Consider the following 21,596-nt stretch of genomic DNA (forward strand, 5'->3'; position numbering starts at 1 on the left):
ACAAAACCACTGGGGTTCCAAGAAATGTACAAATTTGTAAAGTACTTTCATAGTATAGGAATGAATGATTTTATGTCTTTATCTTTAGAGTTATTGCTATATAGAAGTTAAATTTTGATCAATATTCATCAAACTGATATAAGAGGAAATTTCAAAAAGGATCATCTTCTTCCTATGTCCTTTTAAATATTTACCCTTCCCATAGACATTCATGACAATTCATGGTTTAAGAACAGGGGAAAAAAGTATTAAAAATGCAAAACTTGTTACTTACCATCTAATTCAGGAATCTGCTATAAATTCATATTTGAAATAAAATTTACAATACTGTACATAAAAAAAAAAGTTCCTGTCGGAAATGACTGAGTCAGTTTGGACTCAAAGGCTCATTTCGATTGTGAAAACACCAAGCAGAAGTTGCACTGTGGTAACTGTACTCTTTATCTTAGTGGCCAACAACCATTTTGTAAATGAGTAATATCATTTCCTTAAACAACTCAGAGCAAAATTAGATTTCAATTTCTCAGTGATATGTTTGTAGGAGAAGTGTTGAACACTGCTTCTAACTTTTTATTCCTTTTGGAACATTGTGGGATAAACAATTTTGTGATCTCCATGAGTAACAATGAAGGATTTCAATTCTACAAGCAAACTTTTTCAGCTTCCAACTGAGAAGTCTCTTAATTTTGTGGAAAGAAGATGGAGAAACCATTGGTCTTCTTTTCTCAACTAAATATGTCAGACCCAAAGGAAAAAACTTTCTGCAAGGCAATTCATGCAATAGGAAAAGAAGCATTAAACAAAGACATTAAAAACAGGTAATATATACATATATATATATATTAGAAAATTGGTAAATAGTAATTTAGAACATACTCATAGTGAAATTCTTATTTGAAATTTATAGCTGTGACTATATTATGCGATGATGAGGTAGAAAATAATATAAAATATTCTTATGGGAAGGGAATACTAATAATTTATGAAAATTATACCTATAGGGCTCCAAAAGAAAAATTTTAGTGAAAAATGATCCCATGAAATTTACAGAATGAGTATAAATGAGGAATAGGGTCACATTCTCCTCCCTCATACTTATGAAGTAAAAAGATAATATCCTCCTTAGTAAATTGGATTTTGCTACTTTTATTGTTATTACTATGATCTTTGTTCTTTCATTGTTTATTTCCCTTAATTTTGTCAAGAATGAAAAAAAAAAGCATGGTTGTTCGCATTTAAAAATGTAGCAGCTGAGAAAAACGTATTTCTATTTGTGGGTTAAAAAATCATAAAAGGAGGAGGGAACAATCCCAAAGTGTATTATTAAATAAAAACTGAGATTTGATAATTATTTTTCATTCTTTAATGCAGCTTATATTCTATTACAGAGTTAAAGAAAAGAGAAATAGATTGAGCCTTCTCCTACAGAAGCCTGAATTCCATGAAGATGTCAACCCTGGTAGATCTGAGAACTTGTCCAAAAGCACAAGGTATTTTTGTTTTTAAGTCCATTCCAAAAGTGATTTTGAGCTTACATTGAATATGCCTATTATATTTTTAAATTTAAAATTAAGAATTTTCATTTTCTTTTTTTTAGCAATTGTACTATTTTGTGGGGAAAAGAGTAAGAAGATATGTAGGGTTTTTTTTTTTCAATAAACTATAAACACTTTTAAATGCAACCAAAAAGTAAAATATCAGAACCCAAATTGTTTTGGAATTAAATTAAAATCATTCCATATGTTTTTATTATTTGACATTTAAACCTTATAGAGCTTTCCATATTTTGAACTTCACCTTTTGATTTTTTAACACTTTTGAAAGAAATAACAGGTCTCATAATTCTGTGTAATAACTAAAAAGGAAGTCATCTGTTTTCAGATGTTTGGGCATTTTGTTCTTCCTTTTAGCATCAGGTAGTTAAAAATGTGTGTCTTGCTAACTTTAAGTTTTACTAAAACTTTTATGAAAAATACGACTGTCAAAATGGACCTTCCTATTATTCTTTAGTTTTTTTAAAATAATATCAATAAAAGGCATGCTATTTCATAGAATTATATCCACTATACTATTATCATGTTTATTAGATACAAATAATGTAATTAACTCTAATTCATCATAATATTTCAAAATGTTTTAATAAAAAGAAATTTAAAACATTTAATTTAGATTAAACTAAAATACGAAATTAAAGATATTTGTAATAATTTTTCATCCTTCTGAGAGTCTACTTGGCAAGCTTCTTCTCCTGTTAACAAAAAAAATAAAAATCAAACTCACAAAGAGGCTGTATATTGTGGTAACCTCTTTCAAGAGAACTCTACTCAACTTGCCATAGCAAAAATGTTGCTTATTTAGGAGTCAGCATTTCAATGACCCAATTTATTTACTGCTCAACCTTGCTTCTGGTTAATTGCTCCTCAAAGATCCCAATAATGCAAATAACCTTTGAAAAAAACTATATAGAGTTTTTTAATTTGAAAGATTGAATTATTTTACAGGCAAAGTGTCAAAAGAAATTAGACCAAATGTTTTTGAGAACTCCAGTGAAAAGAGGGCTTCTATTATAAAGTAATCTAATGAGACACCTTCTAAAACAAGACAAAAAGAGTTTTCTAGCAGATAGCATATGTGAAGTTAATCACCACGAGGCTACTAAATGTGCATTTCATCAAAAAGTATTTCATTTTTTGAACAGTGTCTCCCCTGAAGAAGCAGTGAAATGGGGTGAATCCTTTGATAAACTGCTTTCCCATAAAGGTTAGTAGCAATTTTTTCTAACTAAAGACTATTATTCCATAATGGAAAATGATGCAAAGTATGTGTAATTAAACAGATATGGCAGTTATCTAAATTAAGTATGATGGGTCATTTAGAGCACTGTGAGTTTCTGATCTACTGTGGAGACTAAAAAGAATACTGTTGAGTGCTGAAATGAAGTATTGATTTATTACTTTTAAGTGTTCCCTTCCATTTAAAGTGTATCGTGATGGTAGCAATATTGATGCCACCTTTTTTCCATAAATATGAAAAAAAGCAACAAGAAATAATTAAACACTGTTCTGCCTTTAATAGTTAGATGATTGCTTTTGTGAAATGGGTTTCCCAAAGTCATGATGCGAGAAATGTCTAAAGCTGCACCACGATTTTAGTGAGTGGTCTTAATCATACGAGAATATAAAGTGAAACTAGTTGGAGTTTATAAAATGGTTTTAATAAAAATAAAGCAATGGCTTTCAAAATATTCAATGTCTTAACTTCTCTCTCACACATCAATCTTTCACTTAAAAAAAACAATAACATGATTTAATGGACAATTTAGAAGAAATACAGAATATTATCTAAGAATTGGAAATAGATAGATGAAATTACCAGAATAATTAGCAAGGAAATAGTGACTGACAGTAAGTGAGGGTGGGGATGATATACAATGTAGGAAAAGCTATGCAATAACAAGAAAAGAAGGAAGTACTGAGAGTGCTAGAAACATTTAGAAAGGGAACAAGTTAAGAAAAATTCATCTTTGTTTTCCAAGTTACTCTAACTTAGTAATTTGATAATAAAATGTTGGTCATTTGCATTTCCTTTTTACATAGATTATTAAATCTGATAATTTTTTGAGGAAAAAGAGATAAAAAGGATGAAAAAATGAGTAGCATCAGTAGCTTACATGCATGTAAGAGTTGAAGATTGGCTCTATCTATATATACAAATAGTACCTACCTTACAACAATCCTATGAAGTAGACACTATGGGTATCATCCTGTGTTCTCCCTATTTGCCCCTATTTTACAGGTTAGAAAACTGAAGTCTAGAAATTGAAGGGATCCAAGTGGCCATGGTTAGTAAATGAGTCAGGATTCAGACTCAAGTTAATTTAATCTATCCATACATAATAAAACCACCAGTGGGATCAGTAATTGCATAAAACCTTGGGACTAGAGCTGGAAGGGGTATCAGGTAACATTTATGTATATATTGTAATATATCCAAGTCCAAGTCTTGGACTAGGCCAAGTCCAAGTCTAGTCCAACTCTTTCATTTTATAGATGAGGAAACTAAGAATCAGAGACGTTATGACTTGTTCAAGTTCACATGGCCAATAAATGCCTTGGGTAGGCTTGGAATCCAGGTCTTCCTGATTGTATCCAAAGCTTTTTCTAATGCTCCTACTGTGTTTATATGTCATGGAACATGAATATACACACACATATATTATATATATATATATATATATATATATATAATATAGATGGGTGTGTGTGCATGTGTGTGTAAATATTACAAATGAAGATTACCCAGAATCTGAGTTAATGTGAGCAGACTGAACAAATACAGGAGAATTGGAACAAAAGTCATTGTGGGGAGAGTCCATGAAAAAAATAAATAAATAAACTGATCCCACTAGGATAATAAGGATGGCAAGCAGTTCAAGGGTTCTACTGCAGTCATTGAAATATCAGGAGAAATTGGAGAGCTCCCCTAGCACAATGGGGGGATAAATAGAAAGGATAAGAATCATGCTGGATATGCAAACATAGAAGTCAGGTTAAGTCAACAAACATTTATTAAGTGTCTACTACGTACCAGGCATTGGGCTAAACACTGTTGATATGAAAAAGGAAATAACAGTCTCTGTTTTCAAGGATCTCTGTTTCTAGTAGAGAAACAACATCCAAATAACTGTAAATATAAAATGAATACAGGATCAATTGGAGGTAATCTCAAAAGGAGGTTGCTAACATTGAGTATGCAAGAGGTGAGATCTATGTTGTTCGAATATGCAAACTGCTGAGGTTAGAAATTCATTTGAGCTTTTTTTTTGACTGAGGAAAGTTATATTCAATATACAGAAAGAACATTTGTTCTTATCATTTTTTAATTCCTTCTTCCACCAAACTTACTTCTAAAAAGAAGCCAAATTGCATAAGTTGAAAGTAAACTCCTTTCTCTTCCTCTATCCAGCAAAGAAGCAAATGAGTAAAGAATACCTACCACAGGATCATGAAAAGTTGGAATTTTAATGTACTTTCAAGATAATGTAACCCAAATAAATGCCTCATTTTATTTATAGTGTTAGCACATAAGAAATTTTGCAATAAGCTTTTCCCATTCCCATTTCTGTCTGAGGGAAAGTTAATACCTTCCTTCTGAGATTACCTGTATCCACATACACATATACATACACACATGCATATGGGTATATACATATTTATCATATGTATATTCTTGTTTGCATGTTGTCTCCCCCATTAGAATGTGAGCTCCTTGAGAGTAGAAAGTGTTTTTGTCTTTGTTCTAGTCTTTTACATAGTGCCTGGCACATAGTAGGTGTTTAATAAATTTTTGTCAAATAAATTTTGTGCTAGTATAAAACATGGGTTCAAATTCTACTTTAGACCTTTTGACATTGTTGACTCTGAAAGAAAATGAACTTCTATATACTAAGGCAACTCCCTAGAAAGTATGATCTAGGTCACTGCTGGGTTCAGATCTAGATTGAGTTTAAAAATCTTCATTGATGAAGGAAATTTCTCTACCAGGAACCCTTTTATCCCCCAAGCTGAAAAAAATAGCAGGTCTTCTATTTGCTAGATAAATACCTACTAATTTTTTAAAAGTCCTGGCTCTGGAATTAGGTAACCTGGGTTAAAATTCTCTTTCCCTTACCTATTGCCTATATCACCTTGGGTAAATTTGACAGTCAATAGGCATTTATTAAACATGCATTTACCAGTTGCTATTCAGTCATTTTTCATTCATGCCTGATACTCCATGACCCCAAATTGAGTATTCTTAGCAAAGACACCAGAGTGGTTTGACGCTTTTTTCTCCAGCTTATTTTACAGATCAGGAAACTGAGGCAAACAGGGTTATGTGATCTTCCCATAGTCACACAGCTAGTAAGTGTCTGAGGACAGGTTTGAACTAAAGAAGATGAATTTTCTTGACTCTAGGCCCAGCACTCTATGTACTGTGACACCTAGCTGCCATGAATTTACCAGGAACTGTATTAAGCACTGCAGATACAAAAGCAAAAACAGTTGATGCATTTTGGAAACTCACAATCTAATAGATTGTTGTGTGTGCAACATGTTAATAGCTAGGAATCTTTAAGCTACATATACAGCAGGCAAATAACAATCTAGAAAGGGAAGTCATTAGCAGCTGGGTGCAGGAGGGATAAGATGGGAAAGATTTATTGCAGGAGATAAGATTTAAACTTAAAGGACACCAGGAAAACCATGAGGGAAAGCATTCCCAACATGGGAGACATTCTGGGCAAAGTTACTTTTATGGAAGCTAGAGCATCATGTTCAAAAAAATGCAAGTAGGCCAGTATATCTGGATCATAGAATACATGAATGTATAGGAGGGCAGGAAAGGTAGCAAGGACCCAGATTATGAAGGGCTATAAATGCCCAATAGAGGAATTTATATTTCAGCATGGCAGTAATTTGGATCCACTAGTACCCACTGAGCAGAGAGGTGACAGGATCAAACTTATGTTTTGGAAAAGTCCCCTTGAAAGCTCAGCAAGGGATGGATTGAAATGGGGAGAGACTTGAGGTAGAGAGAGTTGTTAGAAAGCAATTGTAGTAATCAAGGCAAGAGGCAATAAGGCTCTGAACTGGGGCTGTAGCTATATGAAAAGAAAGAAAGGGGCTTATGTGAAAGATGTTATAAAAATAGGAAGGACCACATTTGGCAATGTATGGAATAGATGGGCTAAGAGTCAGTGAACTTGGTTGACTCCCAGGTCATTGGTCTGTTGAGTGAGTGACTGGAAAGAAGGTCATACCATTGCCAGTGAAAGCAAGCACTTACTAAATGTTTATTAATTGATAAGTTCAGAAGGGCAAGGAATAGATGAGGACCTTTGGAGGGGAAAGGATAATGAGTTATGTCTTATAAATGTTGATTTTGAGGGTCCTGTATAGCATCCAGTTTGAGATATTCAAGAGGCAGTTGGAGATACATTTAACCATAGTAGGCCTCGGTTCCTTATCTGGAAAATGAGGCATATGGACAAGATACTAAATTAGGTCCCCTTCTAGGTCTGTGATGCCGTTATCCTTTGAACCTGTCTTTCATCCAAACAAACCTGTGAGGTAGGCCATTCAAGTATCATTAGCTTCATTGTAGATATGGATGAAAACAAATTTAGGCTTTCATCCCTCTCTGAACTGAGTTACTCTCATTTCCATTATTATAGTACTTGACAGAGATTGTTCTTTATGAGGACATGATTTAAGAACCTAGTTAGAGGTATCAGAATAGGACTTTTGCTATATCACATATAGTTTTCATTATGTGAAGGTGAAGGTGAAAGTAATCCAAAATAGATATTCTAGCATCAAAGACATGGCCCACAGCATTCCAGAGTACAGTCAGAACCAGATTAAAATAAAATTGAAAAATATTTAACAAAATAAATAAGAATATGATAGAACATACATAATGTTAACATGCAGTTTTCGAAGTTAATATGCAACTGTAGGGATCTTTTTTATGTTTTATGAACTCCATTTCTATTTGATTTTGTCCCTACTGACCTAATGCATTTTATTGACTTGCTGAAATTAAATTTGTACAATTAATTGTATCCTGTTTTTGCACTTGAAGAAACAGCTTCAGAAAACTTAAGCAATTTGCCCAAGGTTACATAACCTATTAAGTGAGAGATTCAAGATTTAAGTTCAGTGTTATTGGTCAGCTTCCTTTCATTCCAGAAGAATCCCAATTCCTTTTCCTTCTATTTCCCCTCTTGAACTATAGACAAGCTATGACTGATTTTCCTTAGCTTAATTCTGGAAAAACAAAAACAAAAAACCAAGGTAAAGAGAACCTGAGCAGAATGTGTTAGTTGTTCTTAGAAAAGAAAGGAGAGTGAAAACAAAACATATCACTTAATATACTGTAAACTACTGTCACCCACCTTTCTTTAAGACTGGTGTGGCTTAGGAAAGGAAGCTCATGTTTCTCTCTTACAGAAGATGGGTACTCCTTAAACTTTTAACCTTCGGCCTTTAATATATTGCACTTCCCCATTTCTAGTTTCCTATTTTCTCTAAGATACAGGACTTCAATGTTCCAGGAAAACTATGATCTTGAATTGGCCTTATTCATGGTAAAGAGTACACTACAAATCTATCTGTGAGATTAAAAAATAAAGTTTAGGTGAAATTATAAGTGGTGTACATAAAGGGATCATTAGGTCAGAAGGACCTGTTCTACTCCTTGGCAGGGTCAAAGCTCTTGATTCAAATCTTAGAGGAACAACCCAGTAATCCAGTGATTAATGGACTGAGTGGAACTGCAAAGTCTCCTGACTCTTTTTTTTCTTGGCATCAGAAATTGAAACAACAGATGCCCAAATTTCAATTTAGAAACATACAATTACATGTCTTTCAAATTTGTATGACACATTCCGTTTCTCCCAAGGGTGAAAACTAGTTCTGGGCTATGGCAGACTCTTATGGCAGCTGCATTAATTTCTGCAGACCTCTGAAGCACCATTTAGTAAGTTACTGCCTCAGGGCAATGATGATGCCATCACAGTGCAAAGCTCAATGTAGCAGCCAACAATGGCTAACACAACCTAGGGCAGTAGGGAGTAGTGAGGTAGAGGGGAGGTAACAAATACAATGAGGACTTCCTCTGCTGAGCATATTTTTTTTTAATTCCAATATTATTACATACCTGAAACAGTAGAGTTTCTCTTTAAGTACCCAATTTTGCTGTTGAAGGATTGTCCAACTTGATTTATACAATTTGTTGGAATTATATAATGCCTCAAAAATGATTCCATTCAATTAAGACAGACTGAACAACTATATAATAAACATAGTTCTAGTATGTATGTAGTTCTAGATGTTAGAGACTATTATAGTCTAACATATAGGATAGAGAACCTGGAGTGGAGTCAAAAGACATCTGGGGTCTATCCAATGCTGCCTCTATTGTTCATGCTGGTTGTGTGAACCTAGGTCAAACTACTTGATTCTTAGCATGCCCAAACAACTCAATAAGACTAGGTACCACACAATAGCTGTGAATCTGAATTTGGTACAAGGATTTGCCTCACTGGAAGCTCTTGACTCTAATGAAATTGTAGATCCAGATTCCCTCCTCCACCCACTGTTGTGTTAATAATACTTGGGTTCTATCACCTACCATAATTGTTTCAACTGAGGTTATGTCTTTTTCATGAAAGTACCTAAGGCACTTTTGTTCCTTTATTTGCTTCCAAAAAATAAATTTCGATGATCTTTGTATCATTATAAGTAGTCCTTCCTAAATGTTATTTCTTTCTAGAGTAGCTTAGAGATCATTTAGATAACAAGTGTGTTCCACATATTACAATTGGGTGCTGTCCATATAACAAAGCAAATTAGTTTCATCTAGTAGTGATGAGCTAATCCTTTTTTTAATATTACAGAATTTATTTGTTAGTTCACTTGGGGAATAATTTACCTTTCTTGAGAGCTGGTTAATAAGTGTGGTATGTGAACAAGCTAACCTAAAGTCAATGTAGCTTCCTTCTTCCTCAAATACACTGCAGCCTTCCCCAATGCATTACACAACAGGAGATAATCTCACAGTTTCCTATTTTCATATTAGACCTAAGCTAGGGATAAGATATCCTCAAGTCCATTGAAAAGATCAGCATGGATTTGAATGTGTGGTTTTCTCTTCTGGATGGATTTTAACAGCCACAGAGAAAGAGGACAATCCTTTAATAGGTCTCCAAGAAAAGTCCCCTAAGACTGTTTCCCCTCCTCCTGGCTAAGGACATTTGTCCCCATGACTTGCAATTAAAAATATCCAAAACTAGAGATCAGATTCACTTGCAAATTATTTTTGACTTGCTTTTAATTCTTAATTTAATTCTAATATAATGTATAGTATATAATAATGAAAAATCATTATTCTTTAATCTCAGCTCAATACTCACTAAGATATGTGTATACACAATACATGGATATGCATATATACAGTGTTCACATACATATACATATAAATGTAGAAATATTTCTAAATAAAATATTAAATAAATATGACTGGGAAATAATCGCCAAAATGCAACAGGAGAAAAAGTATAATGACAGAAACGTATCCAACAAGTGAATGTTCTTCATTAGAACTCAAAGTGTAAATGGCCACTTATTTATAGTGCTTAGTAATATTTCAGAGGAGGCTGTGTTTCATTGAGCACCTGGGTTTCATTTAATGGACTCACCTTATTCTGGAGTATCCCAGATATAAAGTAGTTTCATTTCCTTCATTAAACAGAAGTATCCCATATAGTCTCTATTCCATACCTCTAATAACAGGCTGATGGTCACACAAGTACTTTATCTAAAATTGAGTTTCGATTGAACACTAATGCTCAGTGTTTTCTGTGCACAACGGGCGCTTGCTCAATGCTCGTTGAATGGGCTCATTAAAATACCTCAAGAACTTTTACCATTTTGGTCATGCTTTTCTCAATGTCCTATAACTTAGAAGTCCTCAAAAACATGCTTCTGAAGAACAGAGTACCACCATCCGATTGACTCGGAGGATAGTGAGAACATCATCTCCTTTATTCTGGATAATTTTGGCACTCTAGTAGGACATCCATTTCATCCATGTGTATATTCACTCTCTGGTCATGAATGGTAATACCTCAACACCTCGTCATGTGAATTTCTTGCTAATTTTCTGCCAAATATTTTGTAGGTTACTTATCTGATGATATAAAGGAGAATCTTCTAGATGCTATCACTTTTACTCATTAGCATTCTGTCCAGTCATGTAACAACATTGTCTCATATCAAATATGTGTGTTACACACAGCTATATGTATATACACACACACACACATATATATATATATATATATCAATTACCTTTGGTTACTATACATTATATTTTATATTATAGCCTCACATCTTAAGTCTTATAGTCTTATATAATATATATGATAAATTACTATATATCACATAAATTCACATATACATTTATATGTAAGTGTATTTATTTGGGTATATGTATATACATATATTGTATACACACATACATAGACACATGAATATATACATACAAACATATATACACCTTCACACACATATACGCATCACCTAGCCAAGTGTATAGAGTGGTATGCCTTAAATCAGGAAGACTAGAATTCTAATCTGACCTTAAATACTAGTTGTGTGACCCTGGGCAAATCACTTCTCCAGCTGCCTCAGTTTCCTTAGTTTTACAATGGAGATCATAATAATAACCTACTTCATAGAGTTGTGGTGAGGATTAAATGAGATGATATTTGTAAAATGCTTAGCATGGTGCCTGGTGCTGGTAGGTACCATATAAATATGATTATATTATATTATTATAATTATGTAGTATATAAAATATGATGTTGATATATAAATGTATATGTATATGAACTGATAAGCCAGATTCCTGTGAAGATCAAGTATCTGTAGATACAGCAAGAAGAAATCATAACAAATGAAGTTCTCATGGGAAAAGGGATATTTATTAGATGGCTGGCAAAGTCCTGTTCTCAAGAATGACTTCTATGTGATTTCTTGGTTCTGTAGATAGTTCATATTCTTTCAATTTTGGTTGTGGTTGTCACTTTTAATTTGATGGTTTAACAAAGTCATATGGCTTAATTTTCTCATTTACTCCCATGCTCATGAAAAAAAACAAACAAACAAACCCAAGAAAGTAGCATACAATTGTTTAAAACCTGTTTTTGCAGCTAGAGACATGGGAGAGAAAGGTATTTTTAAAATATCATCAAATCAGTTTTTAAAGGTTGTGTTTTCTCTGTTAACTAAAGTCAGCTGCCTAAGGCCCCAGATTCACCTGAAGTCTGGAGAGAATTGCTGAATCCCAGTTGGCAACAATAATGGAAAATTTAAGTAGACTTGGGATTTAAAGATAATGGAAACTGCTTATGACAGGTTCATCCAGCATATGGCAGCTGGTAAAAGGAAATCTGGGGCAGCAAAATTAAACAAAATATACTTTCAAATTGTATTTCGTCCTTAGGCTACTGTGTTAATAGGATAGAGATAGGAATAGAAACTATTGTTTCACTGGTAGAAAGAACTCAAAAGTGGTGAAATTCCATGTATATTCTCTTAAACTTAAAGGTTCTTGAACAATGGTAGGTTAAGTGACTTGTACAGGGTTATACAACCATTATAAAGCAGGTGAAAATCAGATCACTTCTGGAATTCTTGTACCATCATAATGGTTTAAAGCTTCAAGAAGAGAAAGAATAACTATGACAACTATCTTTAGTTCTTGAAAATTATGCTTTTATGGTGAGTTGGGAAAGCATCAATTCATAAAGTACCTAAAACCACGATTGACAGGTCTCATTCTCTTTTTAAAGAAAAACAGTGCTTAACATGAGAATCTAATAATGAAAACTAAACATAAAATATTAGATTTGTAGCTATAAAGACCCCTAGAGGTCATAAAGTTTAATCCCATGACTTTCCTAGAATTATGCAACTACTTAAGTGTCAAGGGTGCAATTTATAAGAAGCTTTCCTTTACTCCAAGTCTAACACTCTATCTTGTGTTCCACAATGCTCTTCAAACAGGCAAGAGAAGAGAAATATTAAACTAAATGTTAATCACTTGTGTCTTCTTTATATTTCATGATGGTTTTGTTTTTGCTGTTGTTTTTAAATTCTTGCTAAGTTGTTCAGAAACTAAACGATTTGGATAATTTTGTCTCTAGCCCACAGAAGTAAGTAATCTGCAGCCATGGTCCCCTAGTATGATTCTAAACTTTTCCATACTAGGGAACAAGTTTCATCTAGGACTTTCAGTGCAGTGAAGGATGGGTGCAGAAACAGCACAAATACATATAGCTCAGTTAAGGGAATACCGGTTTTTCAAGCAGACACAACCAAGAGATAACACTGAGAGATTTCCTTTTGATAATTGAATGAGTGGAGTTATGGATTATTAACTTAGGATGCCATCTTCCAAATCATTGGTAAAATGTGTAACTTAACTGGGTCAAAGATATAGTCCTATAGCAAAAAATTAATCCTATATATACAACCAATCATACTGTCACCTAATCCTTATTAAGTCTCTTTCCATGAGTTATATTGACCAAAAAGCATTGGTCCATGCCCTCAATGCCCCATGGAACAGTACAAGGTGCTTGGAAAAAAAAAAGAAATGCAAATCCTTGACTTAAGAGAGTTTGCTTTCTATTGGGAAAGACATATATAAGAAAGATGCAAAATAATTTTAAATTTTTAGTAAAATAGAAATTTATTATTAATAAATATGAACATTTACATATACAAAAGGTCAGAAAATAAGATTGCACATGACATTTTGATATATTTTATATAGCTTATTTTAAATATATGCGTATATATGGAATTTAATGTGATAAGACAAACATTTGTTTCCCTTTCTAAACTTTCTTCTACTTTTTCATTTTATTTTTTAAATATTTCATGATGCTTTTTTTCTTCTCCTCCTCCTCTTCTTCCTTCTTTCCTTTTTCATTCTTGTTACTATCTGCATGAGAAATCTCTACTTTTCCTTCCCTCAAAGATCTCTTGTCCAGTCAAGCAAAATAAAAATGGATTGTATTGGTACTATCTGAAATAACTCATTCTGAACCTACATTCCATTAACTCTTCACCCAGTCTTCCAAAGTCATGATTATACATTTCTTCTTTCATAATTCTTAAAACTTTCAAAATTCTTTTTCTTTATATTTAGACAGAATGAATTCAAAATAATTAGGTGTTTTTAGGGAAGAAGAACTAGAAGAATTAAAAAAATCAAGTTTTATAGAAAATTATTTTTGATTTGAGTCCTGAAAAAAAAAATGAAGGGTGTCTAAGGAACCAGAAGTAGACAAGTGAGTTTATTCTAAGGATGGGGGACAGCCCCTGTCAAGTTACGGAGATAGGAAATGGAGTTTTGTGTATGAAGAACAACAAGAAGGCTAGTTTTGCTAGACCATGGAATGAGTGAAGAAAGATATCATGTAATGAGATTGGAAAGGCTGATTGGAGTAAGGTTATGGAGACGTCTTAATGTTTTGAAGGTAATATAACAACTACAATTATAACAAAAACAATTGCATTTTAAGGTTTGCAAAGCACTTTAAATATATTTTCTCATTTTGTTTTCACAACAACCATGGGGGAGAGATGTTATTCTTATCTCCATTTTACAGATCAGGAAGCTGTGAAGTAACTTACCCAGGGTCACTGTAATAATAATGGAATTTAAAGATCCCCTGGTATTGGCTTGGTTTTCTGAATGATTGTGTTAAAATCTAGAGTTTGTGAATCCCACTTGTGGGATGGACTTGTTGATGTGAAAAGAGAGGGCTGAACTGGGAGGATCTGGTGATGTGAATTTAGAGAGACACAAGCAAAGAGAAAGGCAGAAGAATTTTTTTGGAAGCAGCATCATGGAGGCAGAGAGAGACAGAAAGGATTGCTGAAGTCTAGTTTGAATTTCCTAGGACTTTTGAGAGCTGCCACCCAGAGCTGCCAAGGACTGAGGAGACATGGCTGTTATGCTGGTATTTTGTTGCTCTGTTTTGATGTTGTTTTGCCAGATTCGTCCACTGGTGAAAGATAGTCCTGTTGTTGCAGAGGTCCTGGAATCTTGCTGTTGGTTCAGAGTTCTTGAGACTGGTCTGCAGACAGAGAGTGAATTCTGTCCACTGGTGAAGGACAGTGCTTTTGTTGCAGCTAGGAATTGTGTAAGACCAGATTTAAACTCAGATCTCCTGATTTCAGATACAGTATTCAAAACTATATCTTCAAAATAGTCATTTTAAGGAGAACAAGTATCATTATCCCCAAATTACGATGAGTCAAATGAGGCTCTGGGAGTTGGTTAAATGGAAACTATAGAAGCATTAAATCCAAACACGAGGAGGCATTTTAAAAATTGCATTTCTTTCTGCATTACTTAGGATAATCAACTTTTCATTGTTTTCTGGAGAAAAAAAATTTGTTTCATAATGTACCTTAAAGAAGTGCTGCTAAGAAGAGTCAGACACTAAATTTAAGTTCAGTATACTCACTTTTTTTTCAATTCATCAAAAACTTGTCAGATTTCTTCTAATGTCAAGAATCACAGTTCTTTTGAATGTACCATTCCTTATCACATCAGACTGGAGAAAATATCTCTCATTAGTATTTATGGTCATTCTCTAATGTTGAACATTAAAACGCTTAGATGGTTTTAATCTTTCAAATATATATATATCCTTTGTCTCTTTCATTTCTTTTTCTTTATTGCTAGATGGATTTGATGCTTTTACCAGGTTCCTTAAAACTGAATTCAGTGAAGAAAACATTGAATTTTGGGCAGCCTGCGAGGATTTCAAGAAAAGTCAAGAACCCCATCAACTCTTCCATAAAGCACAAGCAATATATGAGAAATTCATACAGAATGATGCTCCACAGGAGGTATAGTAAAAAAAGAAGAAGAGAAATAGAAAAGAGTTGAAAGAGGGGAAAGGTCAAAGTAATCTAAAAGAACTTAATAAAAGTCATATCAGAGAAAACCCACTTGATAAAAATGAATACATAGGGCCATCATACACTCCACTTCAAAGTTCAGAATTATGTTAGATAAATAGTGGTAACATATTAATATTTTCAGGAAGTATATAAGTAAATAAAAACTACTAAATATACTATGTGCCCTTTTCCAAACATATGTGTGTGTGTGTGTGTGTGTGTGTGTGTGTGTGTATATATATATATATATATATATATATATATAGAGAGAGAGAGAGAGAGAGAGAGAGAGAGAGAGAGAGAGAGAGAGAGAGATACAAACATATAAACACATACTGTGTATGAATATATATGAATCCAGGTCAGGAAGATCTAGGCTTAATTCTTACTTCTTATGCATATAACTCAAGTAACCACAACTATTGAAGTGATCTGTGCCACAACCAACTCTCTCAGACTTGAAGGTGCAGATTAGGTTTTGACCTATATAAGTATAAGGAGTTTCCTCAGCCCTGCATTTCTTATCCTCATGAACATAAAAAAAAATTAAATATGGGGGCAGCCAGGTGGCACAGTTAATAGAGCACCAGCCCTGGAGTCAGGAGGACCTGAATTCAAATCCTCAGACTCTTGACACACTTACTAGCCATGTGACCTTGGGCAAATCACTTAACTCCCCTTCTAACCTCTCCAAAAAGCAAAAAAATAAAAAAGTTAAATATGATACAATGCCATAGAGATACATATATGTATCAAGGTCACTATATACATACATGCACACTGTGTATATCCCTCTTCCTACATACCTAGAGTTTAAATTAGCTTCCCCTAAGAGTATTTACATATGCATGTTAATATATGTGTCTATCTGTCTATCTATCTATATGTCTATCTGTCTTTAGAGAGAGAAATACACGAATGGACAGATAGGTAAAAATCTATATCAATCTAAAGGCTTAAATGGATATAGCTATATAGAGAGATAAAAGATAGATTGACAGACAGGGCAGGGTACATATAACTTGAGAATTCATTCTACATTTTCCCATTCTTAATTTTATATTTTCCAATCAAAGCTTTCAGAATCAAGTTTTTCCCAATTATGCATACAAACAAAAATGTACTGATTCACTTTCAATAAATCAGGTTTACTTTGTTTTATATTGAAAATTTAATGGAATCATAGAAATTAACAACTTGGCTTCCCACCTGATATAGAAATATCTTCCACAAGAGCTGACATAGGGGTGACAAGGTACTTATAAATTTGAATGTATGACACACATACACACATACATGCGTGTGTGTGTGTGTGTGTGTGTGTGTGTGTGTAGTGCCTATAAATATCACAATTTCAAAGCAATGCCTGACAGAGATTACAAGTTAGGGTGGGACATAGTGATAAAGAAAGGGAGCCTTAGCTTTGCAATATGTGTGGATCTTTTCTTCCCCACCAGGCATACCTACAGGCAGCTAGTGGATTGAACACTAAACGTAGAGTCAGGAAGATCTAAGTTCAAATCTGCCTTCAGAAACTAACTATATAATTTTGATCACTTAATGTCTGTGTGCCTTTTTTCATATGTAAAAAGGATGGAGAGAATAACAGTAGCACCTATCTTCCAAACTTGTTGTGAGGATCAAATGAGAAAATATTTGTAAGGTGCTTTGCAATCCTGAAAGTATATATCATGGTAGCTATTATTATAATCACTACCCTTCCTCTAATGACCATATTCATAGAGAAAAGCATTAAAGAGGACAGCGGGGCTCACCTTCACACATTCTCCTCATCAAACTACCATAGTTACCTGCTTCATGTTGTTAGCATAGGAGAAAATAAATGGTGGACCCAGATCCAAATACTCAGAATTATTGGTTACTGGGAAGTTTATAAGAATCTTTACTTCAAGTAGGGGGTTGGGGGTGAGGAGAAAAAATATTTTTATCCTGACCTTCATAAATAAAAAGTCTATACTCTATGATTAGTACTTTCTCTTATTATCCCCTATTTGAAAATAAAAACATAGGCAAGTCACAAAGTGTTTATCATTAGACATAATTTCATATGAATGTGAAAGAGAATTTAAAGTAGTATTAAAAATATATGTACAATAAAGTCAAAATGTATATAAGGGAGGTATATAACATACAGTATATAATAAAAAATGTTTATAAATAGCTGGGATAATGAGGAAAATCCTCCTTCAAGAGGTGGCATAGGAGTGGAACCTTGAAAGAAGCTAGAGATTTCAAGAGATGAAGAAGTGAGATAGGGATTCATTCCAAATTAAGGAGATTGCACAAAAGCAGAAACACAATGTCATCTTTGATAATGGCAAGAAAACTGCATGGGATGGACTTATAGAATACAGTATAAAGAAACTTTAATACATACACACATATATTATTTATGTATATATATATAATATATGAGTGTGCATGTGTTTGTGCAAATATGTGTAGGTATATATGACCAAGGTTGTGAAATTTTTAAGTAATCCAAAAGATAAGGGTGTATTGTATGCAAGAGGTAGTAGTGAATCCCTGGAATTTGGGCAGGGAAATGAAGTGACAATTAGCCCTATGCTTTAGGAATATCACCATGTCAGTTATGAAGACAATAAATTGGAAAATGAGGAAGGAAAATCAATTACTTGAAAATAGAGCTTAGAGATGATAAGAACCTAAACTGATAGTGGTTGAGTGAAGAGAAAGGATATAGCTCTGAGAGATATGGGGCAAGGGAGAATTGATAAGACTTAGAGACTGACTGGTTATGTAGGGCAAGAAACAGTGAAGAGTTAAGGAGGCCTTTGAGCTAAGGAGGCCTTTGAGCTTAGGAAGTTAGCTGGTAACAAGGATGAAAGTGACATCTAAAGAAATAGGCAAGTTTGGAAGAGGGGTGGATTTGAGGACAAAATTAGCTCCATTTTGTACATGTTGAGCTTGAGATAGATGGGAGCCATCTAGTGTAAATGAAAATGCATTCTGATTGCATTTGAATCTGATGATTTGACAATTCCCTATTGTACAATGTTTGCTAACATAACATGATTTTCCTTTCTATCCTAAGATCTTAATTTAAAGACACTTAGGATGTGTGTGAAAGTAGTCTGGAAAAAACACATCAAAGATCAGAAATCCATTACAGGTTAATTGCATTTATCTTTTGCCTAGCTGGGACAATTTGGCCACTATACCTGTCAGAAAGCACTAGCTTATGCATGTCATATCCTTTGTGTCACTGGCTGCCTTTTCTTAGAAATTGATGGTTATCTTTCCTTATTTCCAGTACATTATCAGTGTTTTCTCTTAAAGACTGTTAATTCTATACACAAGATACTTTATATGCAAGCAAAAGGTTGGATGCTGCAAATCTCTTACTCACTTGCATAAACTTTGAACCATTCATTATTTTTTCCCTTTGGCTTTAAGCATTGAGGATTCTCATTAAAATAGAATCAGTCAGAAATTTTCTCATTTGCACAATTTAATTTATAGGTAAATTAACAAAAATGCACAGACATGAGTCAGGTTATCATCCATGAAAACCAGGTTCCTGTTGGGAAGAGGCTGGTATCTCTGATGCTACAGGTGATATTTTTAGAAGAGAAACAGATAGAAAAAGTAGAGACATAAAAGAGGAAGGAAAGAGAGAGAAACTGACTTTATCTTTTTCAAAATTGAGCCCATTAATAGCTCTGATCTTCTTATGATAATTTCTTCCCCATTATGCAGGTTAACCTTGATTTTCACACCAAAGAAATAATTTTTAAGAGTATCTCCCAACCAACCATTCACAGCTTTGATGCTGCCCAAAGCAGAGTTTATCGACTTATGGAGCAAGATAGCTACACACGCTTTCTGAGATCTGACATCTATTTGGACTTAATAAATGGAAGACCCCTCCGAACAACAAACCTTCGAAGGCGATCACGTTCCTTTACTTTCAATGAATTTCCAGGTGAAAAACCAGATCTTGCCATTTGGCTATAAAAAAAAAAAAACATTCTCAATTTTACTCATGTATCATGGTAAGCTATTCCAACTTGACTCACATAACATTGACTATTAATACTTATAAATTCAATAAGTTGCAACTTGTCATATAGGTGAATTTTAAAACACAATTAGAAAAACTTCTTTGGAATTTGGAAAACTGCACAGTGCTGTAGTGTAATAAGTATTGTGTTCATAAATACCTCCATTTAAAAAATCGTTCCTTTTAATATATAATTTTCTTTTTTTTTTCAAAGCAATTGGGGTTAAGTAACTTGCTCAAGGTTACAAGGCCAGTTATTTTGTGTGGGTGCCAAATATCTGAGGCCAGAACCGATCCTGGGTCTCCCAATGCTGGGGCCGGCACTTTTACTCACTGCACCACCTGGCCGCCCCTTAATATATAATTTTCAAAAATAATAATTATCTTTAATGTATATGGGAAGAGTGATAATTATACATTCAGTAGGATCAAGGACAAGATTTGCAAAAACTTAACAATAGTTTATAAAATGTATTTTTATCCATATATGCATATATTCCACATTTTTATATTAAAAAAGATAATGTTCAAAGAAGCAAGATGAAATAGGAGATAGAGGGGATAGCTTTTGAGTAAACAAGACCTTAGTTTATTTCTTGCCTCAGGATAAGAGTAGGGATAGGGAATAGAAACTAGACCTGCAATTTCACTGATGATGGAAACTCATGAATGTGTAAATTCCCTCTACAATGCATGTTTAATCATTCTGTGAAACTTATCTTAGAATTGGCCTATTAATAGAATTTTTTCAAAAGTATATGATTACAATCTATATTGTTCTGGATAAAACATATAGATATACACTTTATTTTAGAAATATTTAATTTTCAATGGGTGTTGCATGGTATTAATGTCTATATTTGGATGATGCTGTAGAATAAGCTTTCCCATCTTCATGTATTTGAAATGAAGAGAAAAATTAAATAATTTATAGCTAAAATTTTCTTTATCTTTATTGCTCATTCAACTTTGACTTATTACATTCTAGAACTAGTTATTAATCATTTATTATTAATTAAATTTAATATGTATACATATATCATTATTATTGTTACAAATTATAAAACATACTGAATTTCCCATCACTGATGTGAATATTTAGTCAACTTTCTCAGGTTATTTTGAAAAGAGGTACCATTTACCTTTTTGTCTTTCCAAGATCCCTTCTAAATGACAAGTTTTGTATTTGTGTTTTTTCCTATTTATTCTTTTCATTTGCAAGCCACAATTTCATTTGTAAGTCTTTTCATTTGTAAGCCACAATTATTGCCCTTTATGAAACTGGTAGAAATTTGATAATGGCCAGCTATACCCTCATTCACATGGCATGGATCAACTTGTTCATCAAATCCCAATCACTCCTGTTATATTGTAATAACCCTCAGAATCTATTAAGCTATTCACTGTTCATCAACAAACACTAACTGAGTCACCAAAGTGTCTTTGGCAATATACTAGGTATGGTGGAGTTTTTGTAAATACTACCTTTGTTTTGATGAACTTGTTGTCTTGGGTGGGGGAGGGGCAGATACCAAAATGGACAAATGGACAGACTGAATTAGAATCTAAAAGATTAATTCAAAATGTATGACTGTGCTAGACACATAACATTCTTTGAAGATGACTTCCTTTTTGTCTTTGTATGTCAAGTGCCTATAACAAATGGTTAATCATGTTGAATTGAATAACACAAGTCATGATCTTAAAATGACACCTTTGTGAAAATAAAGATGGAAATCTATGTATGCATGCATATATTTTTGTGTGTATGTACACACTGAAATTTAACATGAGTTATGTGTCATATTCAGATTTTCTATGAATTCAGTACATTCCTGTCATCTTCCATAATGTCTGAGCCCAGAGAGTGATTAGCAGCAGCCAGGTTTGAATGCAATATAAGCAAAGCAAAACAGCTCAAAGAAAACACAGGATGCACAAGTTTAGAAAATCCACCCTAAATGTTCATATGAATTATTTGTGTCCAACCTGTGGTAGAGCATTCCGAACTCATGTTA

General features: G+C 33.5%; 1 protein-coding gene across 1 annotated transcript; it reads left to right on the forward strand.

Moving 5' to 3' along the window:
- Positions 1-375: 375 nt before the first annotated feature.
- RGS18 (regulator of G protein signaling 18) lies at positions 376-21,331 on the forward strand. Its single transcript, XM_069074447.1, has 5 exons — positions 376-818; positions 1,389-1,490; positions 2,699-2,760; positions 15,313-15,479; positions 19,275-21,331. Exons 1-5 carry the CDS (start codon positions 700-702, stop codon positions 19,530-19,532), a joined length of 708 nt encoding a protein of 235 aa, XP_068930548.1. The 5' UTR covers positions 376-699; the 3' UTR covers positions 19,533-21,331.
- Positions 21,332-21,596: the final 265 nt, after the last annotated feature.

This window comes from Petaurus breviceps, unplaced genomic scaffold (genome assembly GCF_028583685.1).
Source record: "Petaurus breviceps papuanus isolate PSGF00001 unplaced genomic scaffold, PetGlider_PUasm1.0 90895, whole genome shotgun sequence".
Lineage (NCBI taxonomy): Eukaryota > Metazoa > Chordata > Mammalia > Diprotodontia > Petauridae > Petaurus > Petaurus breviceps.

Bases quoted from the DNA above. Each gene is read 5' to 3' on its own strand.
- RGS18 (XM_069074447.1), top strand. From the start codon at position 700: ATGGAGAAACCATTGGTCTTCTTTTCTCAACTAAATATGTCAGACCCA. The intron at 819-1,388 runs GTAATATATACA...ATTCTATTACAG, and splicing joins AACAAAGACATTAAAAACAG to AGTTAAAGAAAAGAGAAATA. The intron at 2,761-15,312 runs GTTAGTAGCAAT...CTTTATTGCTAG, and splicing joins TAAACTGCTTTCCCATAAAG to ATGGATTTGATGCTTTTACC.